Genomic DNA, 17,320 nt, shown 5'->3' on the forward strand with positions numbered 1-17,320 from the left:
AGGTGGGTCAAAAAAGATCTTGCTGTCATTTATGTCACAGAGTGTTCTTCCTATGTTTTCCCCTGAGAGTTTTATAGTGTCTGGTCTTACATTTAGGTCTTTAATCCATTTTGAGTTTATTTTTGTGTATGGTGTTAGGGAGTGTTGTAATTTCCTTCTTTTACATGTAGCTGTCCAGTTTCCCCAGCACCACTTATTGAAGAAACTGTCTTTTCTCCATTGTATATCCTTGCCTCCTTTGTCATAGATTAGTTGACCATAGGTGCATGGGTTTATCTCTGGGCTTTCTATCCTGTTCCATTTGATCTATATTTCTGTTTTTGTGCCAGTACCATACTGTCTTGATTACTGTAGCTTTGTGGTATAGTCTGAAGTCAGGGAGTCTGATTCCTCCAGCTCTGTTTTTTTCCCTCAAGATTGCTTTGGCTATTCGGGGTCTTTTGTGTCTCCATACAAATTTTAAGACTTTTTGTTCTAGTTCTGTAAAAAATGCCATTGGTAATTTGATAGGGATTGCATTGAATCTGTAGATTGCTTTGGGTAGTATAGTCATTTTCACAATATTGATTCTTCCAATCCAAGAGCATGGTATATCTCTCTATCTGTTTGTGTCATCTTTGATTTCTTTCATCAGTGTCTTACAATTTTCTGAGTACAGGTCTTTTACCTCCTTAGGTAGGTTTATTCCTAGGTATTTTATTCTTTTTGTTGCAATGGTGAATGGGATTGTTTCCTTAATTTCTCTTTCTGATCTTTCATTGTTAGTGTATAGGAATGCAAGAGATTTCTGTGCATTAATTTTGTATCCTGTAACTTTACCAGATTCATTGATTAGCTCTAGTAGTTTTCAGGTGACATCTTTAGGATTCTCTATGTATAGTATCATGTCATCTGCAAACAGTGACAGTTTAACTTCTTTTCCAATTTGTATTCCTTTTATTTCTTTTTCTTCTCTGATTGCCATGGCTAGGACTTCCAAAACTATGTTGAATAGTAGTGGTGAGAGTGGACATCCTTGTCTTGTTCCTGATCTTAGAGGAAATGCTTTCAGTTTTTCACCATTGAGAATGATGTTTGCTATGGGTTTGTCATATATGGCCTTTATTATGTTGAGGTAGGTTCCTTCTATGCCCACTTTATGAGAGTTTTTATCATAAATGGTGTTGAATTTTGTCAGAAGCTTTTTCTGCATCTATTGAGATGATCATATGGTTTTTCTTCTTCAATTTGTTAATATGGTGTATCACATTGATTGGTTTGCGTATATTGAAGAATCCTTGCATCTCTGGGATAAATCCCACTTGATCACGGTGTATGATCCTTTTAATGTGTTGTTGGATTCTGTTTGCTAGTATTTTGTTGAGGATTTTTGCATCTATATTCATCAGTGATATTGGTCTGGAACATTCTTTTTTTATAGTATGTTTGTCTGGTTTTGGTATCAGGGTGATGGTGGCCTCATAGAATGAGTTTGGGAGTGTTCCTTCCTCTACAATTTTTTGGAAGAGTTTGAGAAGGATGGGTGTTAGCTCTTCTCTAAATGTTTGATAGAATTCACCTGTGAAGCCATCTGGTCCTGGACTTTTATTTGTTGGAAGATTTTTCATCACAGTTTCAATTTCATTACTTGTGATTGGTCTGTTCATATTTTCTGTTTCTTCCCAGTTCAGTCTTGGAAGGTTGTACCTTTCTAAGAATTTGTCCATTTCTTCCAGGTTTCCATTTTATTGGCATAGAGTTGCTTGCAGTAGTCTCTTAGGATGCTTTGTGTTTCTGCTGTGTCCATTGTAACTTCTCCTCTTTCATTTCTAATTTTATTGATTTGAGTCCTCTCCCTCTTTTTCTTGATGAGTCAGGCTAAAGGGTTATCAATTTTGTTCATCGTCTCAAAGAATCAGCTTTTAGTTTTATTGATCTTTGCTATTGTTTTCTTTGTTTCTATTTCATTTATTTCTGCTCTGATCTTTATGATTTCTTTCCTTCTACTAACTTTGGGTTTTGTTTGTTCTTCTTTCTCTAGTTCCTTTAGGTGTAAGGTCAGAATGGGTTTTTTTGAGATTTTTCTTGTTTCTTGAGGTAGGCCTGTATTGCTATAAACTTCCCTCTTAGAACTGCTTTTGCTGCATCCAATAGGTTTTGGATCATCGTGTTTTTGTTGTAATTTGTCTCTAGGTATTTTTTGATTTCCTCTTTGATTTCTTCAGTGATCTCTTGGTTATTTAGTAACATTTTGTTTAGCCTCCATGTGTTTTGTGTTTTTTACATTTTTTTCCCTGTAATTGATTTCTAATCTCGTAGCATTGTGGTTGGAAAAGATGGTTGATATGATTTCAACTTTCTTAAATTTACTGAGGCTTGATTTGTGACCCAAGAGGTGATCTATCCTGGAGAATGTTCCGTGTGCACTTGAAAAGAAAGTGTAATCTGCTGTTTTGGGATGGAATGTCCTATAAATATCAAGTATATCTATCTGGTCTATTGTGTCATTTAAAGCTTGTGTTTCCTTAGTAATATTCTGTTTGGGTGATCTGTCCATTGTTGTAAGTGAGGTGTTGAAGTCCCCCACTATTACTGTGTTACTGTCAGTTTCCTCTTTTACAGCTGTTAGCAGTTGCCTTGTGTATTGAGGTGTTCCTATCTTGGGTGCATATGTATTTATAATTGTTATATCTTCTTCTTGGATTGATCCCTTGATCATTATGTAGTGTCCTTCCTTGTCTCTTGTAATATTCTTTATTTTAAAGTCTATTTTATCTGATATGAGTATGGCTACTCCAGCTTTCTTTTGATTTCCAATTGCATGGAATATCTTTTTCCATCCCCTCACTTTCAGTCTGTGTGTGTCCCTAGGTCTGAAGTGGGTCTCTTGTAGACAGCATATATATGGGTCTTCTTTTTGTATCCATTCAGCGAGCCTGTGTCTTTTGGTTGGAGCATTTAGTCCGTTCACATTTAAGGCAATTATTTATATGTACGTTCCTATTACCATTTTCTTAATTGTTATGGGTTTGGTTTTGTAGGTCCTTTTTTTCTCTTGTGTTTCCCACTTAGAGAAGTTCCTTTAGCATTTGTTGTAGAGCTGGTTTGGTGGTGCTGAATTCTCTTAGCTTTTGCTTGTCTGTAAAGCTTTTGATTTCTCCATCGAATCTGAATGAGATCTTTGCTGGGTAGAGTAATCTTAGTTGTAGGTTCTTCCCTTTCATAACTTTAAATATATCGTGCCACTCCCTTTTGGCTTGTAGAGTTTCTGTTGAGCAGTCAGCTGTTAACCTTGTTGGAGTTCCCTTGTATGTTATTTGTCGTTTTTCCCTTGTTCCTTTCAATAATTTTTCTCTGTCTTTAATTTTTGTCAGTTTGATTACTATGTTGCTTGGCGTGCTTCTCCTTGGGTTTATCCTGCCTGGGACTCTGTGCGCCTCCTGGACTTGGGTGGCTATTTCCTTTCCCATGTTAGGGAAGTTTTCGACTATAATCTCTTCAAATATTTTCTTGGGTCTTTTCTCCCTCTCTTCTCCTTCTGGGACCCCTATGATGTGAATTTTGTTGCGTTTAATGTTGTCCCAGAGGTCTCTTAGGCTGTCTTCATTTCCTTTCATTCTTTTTTCTTTATTCTGTTCCATGGCAGTGAATTCCAGTATTCTGTCTTCCAGGACAGTTATCTGTTCTTCTGCCTCAGTTATTCTGCTATTGATTCCTTCTAGTGTATTTTTCATTTCAGTTATTGTATTGTTCATCTCTGTTTGTTTGTTCTTTAATTCTTCTAGGTGGCTGTTCTTTAATTCTTCTAGGTCTTTGTTAAACATTTCTTGCATCTCCTCAATCTTTGCCTCCATTCTTTTTCCGAGGTCCTGGATCATCTTCACTCTCATTATTCTGAATTCTTTTTCTGGAAGGTTGCCTATCTCCACTTCATTTAGTTGTTTTTCTGGGGTTTTATCTTGTTCCTTCATCTGGTACATAGTCCTCTGCCCTTTCATTTCTTCTATCTTTCTGTGAATGTGGTTTTCGTTCCACAGGCTGCAGAATTGTTCTTCTTTTTTTAATTATTATTTATTTATTTATTTATTTTTGGCTGTGTTGGGCCTTTGTTTTCTATGTGAGGGCTTCCTCTAGTTGCGACGAGCGGGGGCCACTCGAGCGGGGGCCACTCTTCATCGCGGTGCGCGGGCCTCTCACTGTCGCGGCCTGTCTTGTGGTGGAGCACAAGCTCCAGACGCGCCGGCTCAGTAGCTGTGGCTCACGGGCCTAGTTACTCCGCGGCATGTGGGATCTTCCCAGACCAGGGCTCGAACCCATGTCCCCTGCATTGGCAGGCAGACTCTCAACCACTGCACCACCAGGGAAGCCCAGAATTATTCTTCTTGCTTCTGCTCTCTGCCCTCTGGTGGATGAGGCTATCTAAGAGGCTTGTGCAGGCTTCCTGATGGTAGGGACTGGTGGTGGGTAGAGCTTGGTGTTTCTCTGGTGGGCGGAGCTCAGTAAAACTTTGATCCACTTGTCTGCTGATGGGTGGGGCTGGGTTCCCTCCCTGTTGGTTGTTTGACCTGAGGCGACCCAGCACTGAAGCCTACTTGGGCTCTTTGGTGGGGCTGATGGCAGACTCTGGGAGGGCTCACACCAAGGAGTACTTCCCAGAACTTCTGCTGCCAGTGTGCTTGTCCCCACAGTGAGCCACAGCCACCCCCCTCTGCAGGAGACCCTCCAACACTGGCAGGTAGGTCTGGTTCAGTCTCCTATGGGGTCACTGCTCCTTCCCCTGGGTCCCGATGTGCACACTACTTTGTGTGTGTCCTCCAAGAGTGGAGTCTCTGTTTCCCCCAGTCCTGTCAAAGTCCTGCAATCAAATCCTGCTAACCTTCAAAGTCTGATTCTCTAGGAATTCCTCCTCCCGTTGCCGGACCCCCAGGTTGGGAAGCCTGACGTGGGGCTCAGAACCTTCACTCCAGTGGGTGGACTTCTGTGGTATAATTGTTCTCCAGTTTGTGAGTCACCCACCCAGCAGTTATGGGATTTGATTTTATTGTGATTGCACCCCTCCTACCGTCTCATTGTGGCTTCTCCTTTGTCTTTGGATGTGGGGTATCTTTTTTGGTGAGTTCCAGTGTCTCCCTGTCGAAGATTGTTCAGCAGTTAGTTGTGATTCCGGTGCTCTCACAAGAGGGAGTGAGCGCACGTCCTTCTACTCCGCCATCTTTGGGGAATGAGTCTTAAGTTCCTTTTCTGTATCTTAGGAAATCCAGTGGAAATTCTTCTTCAAGTCTTGGAGAAATGGTATCAGGGACATTTCGAGCAACCCCCACATCAACAGGTGAGGGTTTCAGTTAGACCTTTTTTTAATGGAATGTATTCCTTTCTTAATATTTGAAAATACATGCGAGTATTTTTACTAATTTGGAAGCAATTTAAAGTCTTGACTTAAGGATTTTTCTACTTAACTTTTCATTGTTCATTTGCTTTCTATGGTCATTTGATTTGATTTAAAGGGTACTTGTGGTACTAGAAATTCAGATCATTGTAATATAATTTTGTAAAATCTTATTTGCCCTCTATTTTATAAATCATTCAGAAGCAAGTTCATTATTCCACCCAGAAACCCAGCAGACTTTAAGATGGTGAGGGCCAACCAATTAAAAAGTTTTTAAGAAGTTGTAAAGTCTGAAGAAAATGCTCTGTTTAAGTCTCCATGTAAAACTTTCGGGTGTATTGGTACAGCCTGGGCTGTGGAGGTGGAGAGGGTTGAAGCAGAGAATGAGGTTGGGCCCAGATGACCTCACTTCTGTTTGGACAGCAGATAACTGAGCCCTGGAATTAATGGTAATGAAGAGACAGGGGTGGCCCAATCAGGAGTTGTGTATTTAGAAACTGTGGAGGTATTCAAGCAGGAATTTTTCTTCCACCACATTCCCTGACTCCTATAGGCTCATTTCATTCTGCCCAGAATTGATGCTGTGTTAAGTCATCCAGGATTACCAATTCAGAATGACAGATCCAAGGTCTATCCTGGTCTATCATAACTGCAGGAAACTGGATTGATTCTGGAACAGATCTGAGTATTTGGGTCCTTGTTCATGTGAATCCTGATTTCCATGGCTCTGAACCAAACTCTGGGTCTCTGGGTTGTCCGCAAATGGACTGGACCTGATTGGGTGGCCACAAAGCCACTTTAGTCAGATACTGAGTATATTTTGCCTCATCCCCATTTGTTGGACATTTAGGTCATTGCAGCTTTTCACTATTACAAACAAGAAAGAACAGGAATAACTGATTATAAACTTACTTGAAATTAAGAGCAACATAGTAGGAAAAATGTGTCAATATTCTGGAAAATGAGCAGAAAGACTTAAGAACACAACAAGAAGCGCAAAATTTTTTGATAGTTCACCAAAATTGCAAATCCAGAAATAACTAGTGAGTGAGGTAATGATCATTATTATCCAAATTGTTATTCTAAGTTTCTTTTTATCAAATTTGATTTGTCCAAGTTGCTGTCAGCCACACTGCATGGTGTGTCCAGCACAGGAACAACCCATGGCCTGTGACTGGCCCAGCCAATGTTATTATGAAATCCACCCTCCCCACCCCACATGAAATCAGGATATAAGGCCATTCTAACGGAGAGGAAGTTGTCTGTTTTTGCATTTGTCTTCAAAATTGGCCCGACCAGCATGAAACAGTAGAATGGTGCTCTGCTGAGCGGGTGAATTGGAAAATGACGAAAATGACAGGGAGAGATTGGTACATTCTTCCATCTTTTAAAAGCATGTGCTAACAATGACAGAGATTGCATATTTTGATATGGCTCTCATTGTTGTCTTTTAGCAAAACAGAAGCAAAAAGTGGTAAGTTGTGTTTCCTTTTTAAATCTGCTGTGAAGGTTTCTATCCATACATGCCTGCAGTGCTCCATTTCAGTGACCCAAACGGCTATAAAATAAGGGAGGAGTCTCCTTGGTGGGACCTGTGGTCATCATTTCTCATTTGACCTGAGGATTGTGAATGTTGTGGCTGTGGAGGAGGTGTGCTGACCCTCCCCTTGTCACGCGTGTCCAATCATCTTTTTCAGACGGAGCACATCCCTCCCTACGATGTTGTGCCATCCATGCGTCCGGTGGTGTTAGTGGGGCCGTCACTGAAGGGTTATGAGGTACAAATACCAGTCTGTTACGCTTCAGTTCTTGATCAAGAACCTAGGAGACAGCCATTTGGAGCTTGCTTCTCAGGGTCTGCTTTCACACGGGTCCTAACAGAAGCCAGCCCTCGGCTCGTGAAGGCAGGAGGTGCAGTGTGGGGCTTACGTGGCCCTTCACTCTTTCTTCCCTCCCTGGCCCACTTCTTGTCTTTCATGTATTACAGTGTTCAGAAATAGCTCCCTCAAAATATTTATAATGGGAAGTTCTGGTCAAAAATTTGCTCTGCATGCAATTCAAAGAAAAGAATTTTTTCTGTCTCAACTGTTCCCGTTGCTATTAGAAATAATAGAGTATGAACAGCACAAGGGAACATATAGGCAATATGCCAGCCAACCTCACCTCAAAGCACGAACAGATCTCACCTTGCTGGGTGCTCAAGACAATGGCATATTCCACCAAACATTTCTCTGCTTCTTTACTTTAAAGACCATATAAAAGAAAAAAAAACACACTCCACTAAAAGTATTAGTGAACTCCTTCAGAGATTAATTAAACAAAACCATGCAAAAAGGAAAAGAGTAAAGACTTAGATCACTGCATTTCAGATGTTGCCATTTTGGCTTTATGCCAACGTGGATAAGAATAAGTGGGTAGGACATTAAAATCTGAAGGTGGGCAACCTCCAAGGCACCCTTCCCACTGAGTTAGCATAGTGGCTGGCACATAGTAGGCATTCAGTACACATTTGTTGAGTGAATTAATGAGTCTCTGTGAGGCAGATTTAAGAATCCCATCTCCTTCTCCCCCACCCTCCCTTTTCCCCTTCTCCTTCCTCTCCTCCCCTCCCCTTCTCAATGGGGAACATCAGAGGAAGAGCAGGAAAGCGGTGTACAGAAATCCAGCCCTAGGCGTGGAGAATTTCCCCCGACTTGCACAGGCTAGCAGGAGGCAGAGCCCAAGGCTGGCCTGAGGAGCGGTAGCTGCTCCTCACTGAAGGCAGGCACCACTCAGGTACGCCAAGGATAGGCCGCACCTGCGCACAAAGCCAGCCTATCGTGGACTCTTGGTGGCAGTTCCACCCCCTAAAAGGAGATGAGGGTTTGCCTTGGATCTAGTGAACACTGCTGGTTCATTCCTCAACACCCTGGAGGAGAACCAAGGGGGGAAGTTGAATAAGTGCAAGTGGTTAAGTATGAAAAACTCTGTCCACGGTCACCTGCCCTGTCCCACCTCCACCAGACGAGTGGCTGTGATCAGATCTTTGCTCTGTCAGAATGCCTTCCCTTTCAGCTCTCTCACTCTTGACTTCTCTCTCTCTCTGCGTGTGTTTGCCTCATTCTTTTTTTTTTTTTTTTCACCTCTGCAAAGGTCACAGACATGATGCAGAAAGCCCTCTTTGATTTCCTGAAGCACAGGTTTGATGGGAGGTGAGGCATACAGATGCTTTTGTATTCTTTATTTTCCTTTAACCGAACATGAATGATAAATTGATTTGTGGATCTATGTTTCTGGTGATTGCAGATGTTCTCTAATTAAAAGTTAACTCAGTGTTCAGGGGAGAGTACAATGAAGGTGTTCTGAAAATATGAAGTTATGACATAGCATTGAATGCCTTAAAGAAAAAGGACCTTGAGAAGGAAAATTATCCATTTGTTTTATTTATATGTATGTGTTAGTGTTTATTTTCTCACTTGTTAGTGAATTCATACCAAACTTATGTTTATAAAAAATAATGAAAATATAGAATATTTCTGACAAATATGGTGCCTCACTGGTCAAGTTGGGTAGTATCATTTGGGAATTGTGCATGTGCATGCATGTGTGTGTGTATCATATGAAGGTATAAAGTACTGAATTTCCTTAAAAGAAGAGCGCAAGAAATGTTTTCATCATAAGCCTCCAAAAATGACTATTTTGTAGGGAATAGTACTTCTCTGGATGTTCAGTTCTGGGTTTGTTTTACTAGAAATTTCTTTGCTATTTTATGGGTTTCTTTTGTATGTATCCTATCCCATTATGACCCATTATCAACAGGGCTCAGTCTTTAACCGTCAGAAAATTTTATCATTTAAGTTTTGTGAAAAATATCCGGAAAGAGTTTCTGTATTTTTCAGAGAAATGGTAAAAAGTCCATACTGACTCAATACTAAGTACCAAGCTCTTTCACAATTCAGAATGCACTCCATGTAAAAATAACCATGTGCAAATACCCGAAGACTTATTAGAAATGAAGAAAACTTCGTGTGCGCTAAGTATGGTTAAATGCATCCAGCTTACCAAATATTTAAGTATTTGAAGACATTTTAAAAATATCCACAAATAGATTTTTTTAAATATGGTATTTTAAGAAAAAAGCAAACATGATAATGCTTTAAGTACAAATTGTATGTATTTGTCAAAAGAAAAACCTTCTGGATAATTGTGTTTGAAATATTTGTTAGTTTCTGGGACTATATACAAAGAAAATAAACTGAGATTTTTAGTTCCAATAATTGAGATTTTAGTTCAAGAAAGCAGAATGCCTCAGTGCCATTATGTGAATTGCTAAGTATCTTAGTACAGGCCAGGCTGCCTTAATAAGTAGAGCCCAAAACGTGTAATGAATCAAACACAATGGAAGCTTAGTGTTGCTCATTTAATAGTCTGAGGCAGGTGTTCCTCAGCTGGGAAGGTGGGTAGTGTGGAGGAGGGAAGGACTGGACAAAATGTTTGTCCTGCCTGTCATTTGGGACCCTTAACCTGGGGTTGGTCTCTCCAATTAGCTGTAGAGAGAGGAGCAAGCTGGCCTGGAAGTGACTCACATCATTCTCACATTTCATTGGCTAGAACTTAGTCATGTGGCCACACCTAATTGCGAAGGAGGCTGGGAATTACAGTCTAGTTGTGTGCCCAAGAGGAAGAGTAAAATGGATTTTGCTGAACAAATAATAGTCTGCCACATTTATCTAGTGGACACAAAGGGCTTAATAAGAAAGCCATGGATGTATCCTATTCTCTGTTTTTTTTGTTTTTGTTTCTGTTTTTTTTTTTAAACAAATAGGCAGAGAATGAAGTAATTTCAGAGAAAACAAGTGAAAAGCACTGAGTACTAGACTCTTGGAGTTGGAAGGAAATGTAAAAGTCCTTTTAGGCTAATCTCTTATGTCCCAAAACCACAGGTAGATGGATAACCTTCTTCTGTTGGAAAACTTTTGACTACTGGGAAATTACTTCTTAAAAAAGCATTACAAAGAAACAGCTGAACTCTGACTCTTTAAGTTAATAATATTGGTGTTGGTCCTTGCCTCCGATGACAGAGGCCATCACCCTTACCCTCATGCAGCTCTCCCTGGGTTGGCTGCAGCTGACATGCCTGGCTCAGTCAATCACACTTCCTTCGGCTGTGCTTAGAGTCACATGGTTCTAACCTGCAGTGCCTTTATTTAAGGAAGTTCTGAGAAGTGCCTCATCCTGTGGCTCCGTAACAGCCCTTGAGCTGAACAAATGCCATCCTATACACAATCTAAGCTTCTGTTAGATTGTTTTGGTCCCCATTTAACATCCTTGTAAGCGGCAGTGTAATTAAAGGTTTGAAAGGTAGGACCTATGGAAAAGAAGAAAGGAATTATTATAATTTAGCAAAGAGAAAGTGAGTGACTTAATTACTGCCTTCAAGAATGAAGAATCTGAGGTTCTTCCTCAATCTTCAGACCCAGAAAGAGGAAATGCATTTAATTGTAAGAGCAGAGATTTACCAGCTAGAGTTACCTGATTCACCAAGCACTTGTACACACTACTGAAGTTGGTTTTAGTAGAAATAGAATTAAAATTTCAATGCCAAGTGTTCCATGGGGTCTGATGGCACAGCAGAGGGTCTGGAGATATGAGGAAGAATACAGCAGCAGCAAAAGTAATAGCTGGAGAAAGAGACTCAGCCCTAGAGAGATCTGATGTATGGCAGAGTTGGAGAAAGCTAGGTATTAAAAGTGGGAGTAGGAGAGTGGATTTGCTTTCAAATTAGAAGAGGCCAGTGCAGCAGAAAAACGATAATGAATTCATTGGTTGAGTATATATAGAGAGACTTTGGTAAGGAAGAAGAAATGTGCAGTGTGGATACACAATGACTCTGACATGTCTGCTGTGTGGGGAATATCCTTGCATTCTGAGCCATGACAATCTGCTGTGTTATGTTTTACCAATTAATAAAAGGAGAGAAAACAACAAATAGTCTTTAATTGAAACCAGCCAAGAGAACAATTACACAGTGGGCTTTTGCACAGCAATACAACATAAACAATATGTTCTAATGGAAACCTACACAGTGTTTGTTTGGCTATGAATGCAGTAGGTTAGACAAAATAGGATAAAGTCTTTTCTTTTTCAGAAAGAGCCAAAAAAGAAAAAAACAAAAAACAAACAAAAATAACGGCTAAAAGGCTTGCTTCTCCAATACAGTTTTTCAGGTCTTGGCTAAAAAATAATTCAACAAATTGGATTAAAATCCAACAGTGACTATTACAGAATTATATGCTTATTTTTTTTTATGATACCTTAGAAATTATTTGAATCAGTTTAAAGCTACTTACTTATTTTACAATTTTATTGCTATTGTAGAGCCTAACTAGAATCTATGTAAGAAAAATGGAAAGCACAATACTAAATACTTCCTGAGGGAGCCCCTGTACATGTGGATCTCATGTGACATGTGACAGTTCATCAATTGTCACATGCGACAATTCTTGTGCACAGATCATAAACTAAGTGAGCCTAACGAGCTGCTACAGTGGCACCAGCCTGGCAGGGACACAGTGGATGCACAATGGCATGGAGCTTTTCTCTCTTCATTTAACACCACAAACATTCAACGGGGATCATCCTTTCAGATGAGGTTTGTTCAGCTGGTTGAATCTACCATTCATAGGCTGAACAGCAAGCAGTCAAACCAATTGCAATTTGTTGACCTATGCTAATCATTTCAAATCCCAACAAAGTTGTAACTTTAGGCTTTTTGACAACTGGATCAGATCAGCTCTATGGCGGTTATAGGACACTTTGTAACTGACATGATTATGGCCCCAAATCACAAATGAACATACAAATAGGATCTGAAGCTATTAGCCAAGGAGTGCTTAAAAAAAAAAAGAAAAAACAAGGTTTGAGAAAGAATTTGAAGAACGGAGGCTAAGAATATAATTTAGGGAGACTCAAAGAAGTAGTATTTATTTATAAAAGGAAATGGCAACAGCTGATGCTATCACAAAGCAGCCAAGACATGGAAGAATTGCAGTCAACAAATGGAGAAGAACAATACAGTGCCTTCTGTTTCATAACCAATACCATCCTCTTATTATCTCCTCCTCCTACTCTCTATTCAAATGCAGACTCATCAGTGGACACTCAAGCACTAGAGATAATTAATTGAACACTTTAATGCCAAATATGATTATTTAAATTAGCAGATTTTGATTGCAACATGTCTGACCTTATTCTCCCATCCTCAAAGTATATAAATTTCACAGACTCCAAGAATGGGAGAGTTCATGGTAGACTGCTAACTTTTGAGGATAGAATATAAAGAAACTGTCTCCTTCAAGTCTCAAATCTCCAATAACTACCTTGTATACATTATATATGTGCCTATCAACATAGGGCACTATGAATAATTATTTAAGAAAGCACTTTTATATATTACCTGGTTTGCTCCTAGTGACAATCCTGTGAGATAATTCGACAAAGCCACTATCACCGCTTTATTGATTATGATATTGATGCTCAAAAGATGGCATGACTTGACCATGGTCACACAACCAGCCAAGAGGAAGACCCAGGAAGAGTACCGAGGTCTACATATGCCTTCCATTCCTGTTCTCCTGACAATGTGCTGTCTGACGTTTGGAATGTTTTTCCTTTGTGAAGGAAGTCTAAGAATTTTAATAAAAACTAATATACTAACAGGGTTGCATATAGGATGTGGCAAGGATAGAGTATAGAAGGATCTTTAGCTGTTCCATTATCAACATGGAAATACTAATTACTGTTGAATGAGTGTGTATCACCTAAGAGTAATGTCTTTCCATAGAAAAATCACAGAAAACTAATACTCATAGCACATGATGGACTGCAGAAATTATGAATTCCAAACCAGAAATAAGCAACAATTAGGGTTCAGATTTACTAGATTTAGGGATATATACCCAGTCTGCTGGGGAACTGAACTTCTGTTAGGCCTTTATCCGCGGGCTAGTAATTACTGACACTACGTCACAAAAAAGTTTCCAAGGGAACTTTTTAGAGATGTATATCAAATAAGATACATAGAAGTACTGAAAGACACTAGAGGATATGAGTATAGCAAGAAAAGAAATAGAAAGGGTATAACTTTAAGTAAAAAAAAAAAAAAGTATATAAACTAGCATTTAATGATGAATGTAATTACATTGCTGGGGAGCCTTTTAAACAACAAAAAAGTTTGGATTTGGTGTCTGAGTTTGATAATAGTAAGCATCTTTGCATGGAAAATAAAAACTCCTGCTTTGTCTTATTAGAGGGTTTCTGGAGCTGTGTCTGTCTTCTCCTGAGCTGTTTCATAATGTGTATTTTTATTGAGAAATAACCTATATTAACAAATTAGCTGGTATTTTATTGACCAATGAAAGAAGAAAAAGAACCTTTTATTGTCCACACCTTTTCCTGGTTTTGGAATACATGAAGCAGTTTATTTTTTCTGTTTTTGTGTATGTGTGTTATTGTTTTGTTTTTTTGGTAAAACTTTGGATGTGTCTGAAAATGGCTTGGTAAAAGTGTGTTAAAACCCAGAGAAAATAGGAGTGCACATCTGTTGATAATCCTTTCAAGTTTTAAGAACCAAGGGTCACTATTTGGCTAGTACAGAACTAGCAAATTTGATTTTCACCGAAGCAGAATAGACTCTTTGGGCCCTCTAAAAATCATTATTCTAGAAGGTTGAATTCTCTCCCTAAACCAACCCACTTGTCTCCAGTCATGTATTTGAATTGCTCTGGAAATTAACTGTATGTTTCTAACCAGCAACTCCATTCTTAAAACTACAAACAAAAAAACCAGAAACGCAAAAATAAGCAAATCCTCTTCTGTAGGTAAAAGGAGCTATGACTGCAAAGACTACCTATGAGATTTCATGCCTCAAGGGCAGTAGCCAACTGAGTAATGGAGACTCAGATGTGGGCTTCACTGACTTTAACCTCATTTAGATCTTGACCATCTCTCAGCATGTGGCCAAGATCTGCACTTGATGATGTGGCTGGTATCAGGAGATTCAGGGTTGCTGGAGAAGAAAACTGAAACTGTAAGAGAATTATGAGTCAGATGACTAAGTACTGGTCTGGTGCTTGGGGGCCTGTGCTTTAAACCTTCTTAGACTCTAAATAACCATGTGTAACTTCCTCTCTGTGTCTCACTTTTCTTCTTGATAAAATGAAGAAGTGGGACTTCCCTGCTGGTGCAGTGGTTAAGAATCCGCCTGCCAATGCAGGGGACACGGGTTCGAGCCCTGGTCCGGGAAGATCCCACATGTCGTGGAGCAACTAAGCCCGTGCGCCACAACTACTGAGCCTGTGCTCTAGAGCCCGCGAGCCACAACTACTGAAGCCCGCACACCTAGAGCCCGTGCTCCACAACAAGAGAAGCCACCGCAACGAGAAGCCTGCGCACCACAACAAAGAGTAGCCCCTGCTCGCCGCAACTAGAGAAAGCCCACGTGCAGCAACAAGGACCCAACACAGCCAAACATAAATAAATAAATTAATTAATTAATTTTAAAACATGAAGAAGTTGTACAGACCAGTGTTTTCCAATATCTTTTAGCAGTTGAACAAGTTCTTACAATGAAATCATAGATAAGCCCCCTGTGTAGAAAACATAAATGCAGGGGTGTTTGCCTGGCATTGAGGGTCAGAAAGCTGGGGCCCTCCTGGCCTACTCAGCCCCCATTTAACATTCTCAGTGGCCCGAGACGTTATTTCACAGAATTCTTGATTTCTGCAGAAGACAATTTGAAGATGCCTCGAATAATTTATTAGAGCCTAAAAAATTCTAAGAAGTTAAAAAATTTTAAACTTCCTGACCATCTATAGCTTATATATACAACAATGCAAACAAGGAGTACTTTGCTTTAAAAGGGCACCAGAACTTTTGCACAGCCTGTTGCTTTAAAGAAATCATTTCCAACCATTTATGAAAAGGACTATTTAAAAAAAAAAAAACAAAAAAAACTATTTTAAACTCTCCCCAAGGATTCAGGTCCCTGAAGTCAGGTGAAGAGTCTCCTGAGAGTGCTGACAGTGTTGTCCCCAAATAGGTGTGAGATGACATATGACTCAATAATTGTTGATAACTCTACCCTCTTCCCTGCTCCACCAGCTAGAGGAGTTTGAAAGTGGGGGAGAATGAGTGCAGTGAGTATAAAAGGGAAGGGGCGGGACTCTTCTTGTCTCCTTCCTGGAACTCTGCCAAGTTTTGGAGATAAGAATGAAGAAGGGCCCATGATGGCAGTAGCTGGCTTAGAGAGGCATTCTTTGCATTCTGCAGGTAGATCATAATCTGAAATTGAGCAATCCCAGCTTAAAATAAAGAATTTTAAAATTATAAATTCCAGAGATTCTCATCATATACGGATAGACCCCTGTCTCCATTCATTTGCAGTGTCTCGGTTTTATTCTTGTCTTGCATGACTGCAGGATACTTTCTAATTTATGGAAATCCTGGCACAATCCTTATATTGCCTTCAGCAATAGTGTCTTATTACTGCCCACAATATGCATTCAAAGCAATGTGCAAATATGCTGAAGAATCCTTGTGCCTGCAGAAAAGAAATCATATTGTTCATATTCTTAGAAATGAAACATTCCTTTGGGCCTGTGGCAAAATGCTTCATGTACCATGAGTTAACTGTTGAGCATCAGGAATGCAACACAGCTGATTGTCTTTGATGATTGAAATGAAGAGGATTTCCCCCTTTGACCAGCAGCATTGATGCACCTGGGCAGAGCATTTGCAGTTCCTGAAAGTCTTGCTCAAGAGCAAATCAACTGTGAATTGTGGGGAAATTGTATTGCTGCTTCCTAGAAGGAGCATGGTTTATTCATATGTTTTGATTCCCTCCTGGTATGGTGTGCATTATAAGGAGAATTCGGCAAGGCAGACAATAGTGGAGGAAGAGCTGCATTTTTCCTGGAGTCTTTTTTCGTTAAATAGCCAAAACCTTCCTCCATTCTGCTCTGCCTGTATTTTAACTAGCCAAATCCTATTTAAAAATACTTGTGGCCAATGTTTATTATACTGTGGTTGCAGTATAGTATGTGAGGCGGTTATTAAGTACTGTGGTTATAAATCTCTTGGAGAGCCCCACGACATTTTTACTGGCTTGTTCTGTTCTGTGTTCCTATTCATAGGATATCAATAACAAGAGTGACAGCTGACATTTCTCTTGCTAAGAGGTCTGTCCTAAATAATCCCAGCAAGAGAGCAATAATTGAACGCTCAAACACTCGGTCCAGCTTAGGTAAGATGTTCAAATGTGGTACTGCGCTCTCAGACCGGGGTGACACGTGTTGCATTTGTGAATGTCTTTTCAATTTGCCCATTTTCCCCATTCTGAAGGGGGAAGCGCTGATTAACTGACAAGAAGGCTAGCCATGGAAAAGCAGGGAGCAGAGTTCTGCAGTAGCCTGAGACTCCTCTTTCTCAGCTCCAGTCACTTAGCTAATTAGTAGTCTGGCAGGAAGAATCCTCAACAGGTTGTCCTCCTCTGTTACTGCCTCAACATGCGAAACCACTCATCCCTGCTTTGCCCGAGCTTCTCAATGAGGCTAACGATATCTGTCATACCTAAGTCACAGCTGACATGAAAGGAAATGAGATGTCCACCTTTCCCAGATCCTTAGAAGGAAGCTCGATAATGATGTTCTCAGTGTGGTTTCTGCTGCCAGCTGGTGCCCAGAGTAGTCACATCCTTATGTGAAAGTAGCGACCACCATTAATACCATTCAGGGAGTTTAAACATGTCTTTCCTGGTGCACCAATCAGAAAGCATCCTGAAATTCACCACGATGGAGAAGAAAAAGCACTATATGTGATTAGTTCCGTCAAGCCATGCAGGAGCAAGGCTGTGGAGGATGGATTCACCAACCACAGAAGTGGGTCCAGGCTGCAGGAGAATCATATCACTCATCTCAA

General features: G+C 40.1%; 1 protein-coding gene across 2 annotated transcripts in view; it reads left to right on the forward strand.

Moving 5' to 3' along the window:
- The window catches only part of CACNB4 (calcium voltage-gated channel auxiliary subunit beta 4), a 259,187-nt gene that overhangs the window by 218,631 nt on the left and 23,236 nt on the right, over positions 1–17,320 (forward strand). Inside the window, exons 6-10 of one of the 2 annotated variants that reach the window (XM_068545117.1) lie at positions 5,232–5,308; positions 6,820–6,839; positions 7,063–7,143; positions 8,498–8,556; positions 16,537–16,646. In XM_068545117.1, the coding sequence (XP_068401218.1) occupies positions 5,232–5,308; positions 6,820–6,839; positions 7,063–7,143; positions 8,498–8,556; positions 16,537–16,646 (347 nt within the window). The remainder of the gene's footprint in view (positions 1–5,231; positions 5,309–6,819; positions 6,840–7,062; positions 7,144–8,497; positions 8,557–16,536; positions 16,647–17,320) is intronic. The other variant, XM_068545116.1, reaches the window with a different exon arrangement.

The sequence above is a fragment of the Eschrichtius robustus genome, chromosome 5 (assembly GCF_028021215.1).
Source record: "Eschrichtius robustus isolate mEscRob2 chromosome 5, mEscRob2.pri, whole genome shotgun sequence".
In the NCBI taxonomy this organism is placed as follows: domain Eukaryota; kingdom Metazoa; phylum Chordata; class Mammalia; order Artiodactyla; family Eschrichtiidae; genus Eschrichtius; species Eschrichtius robustus.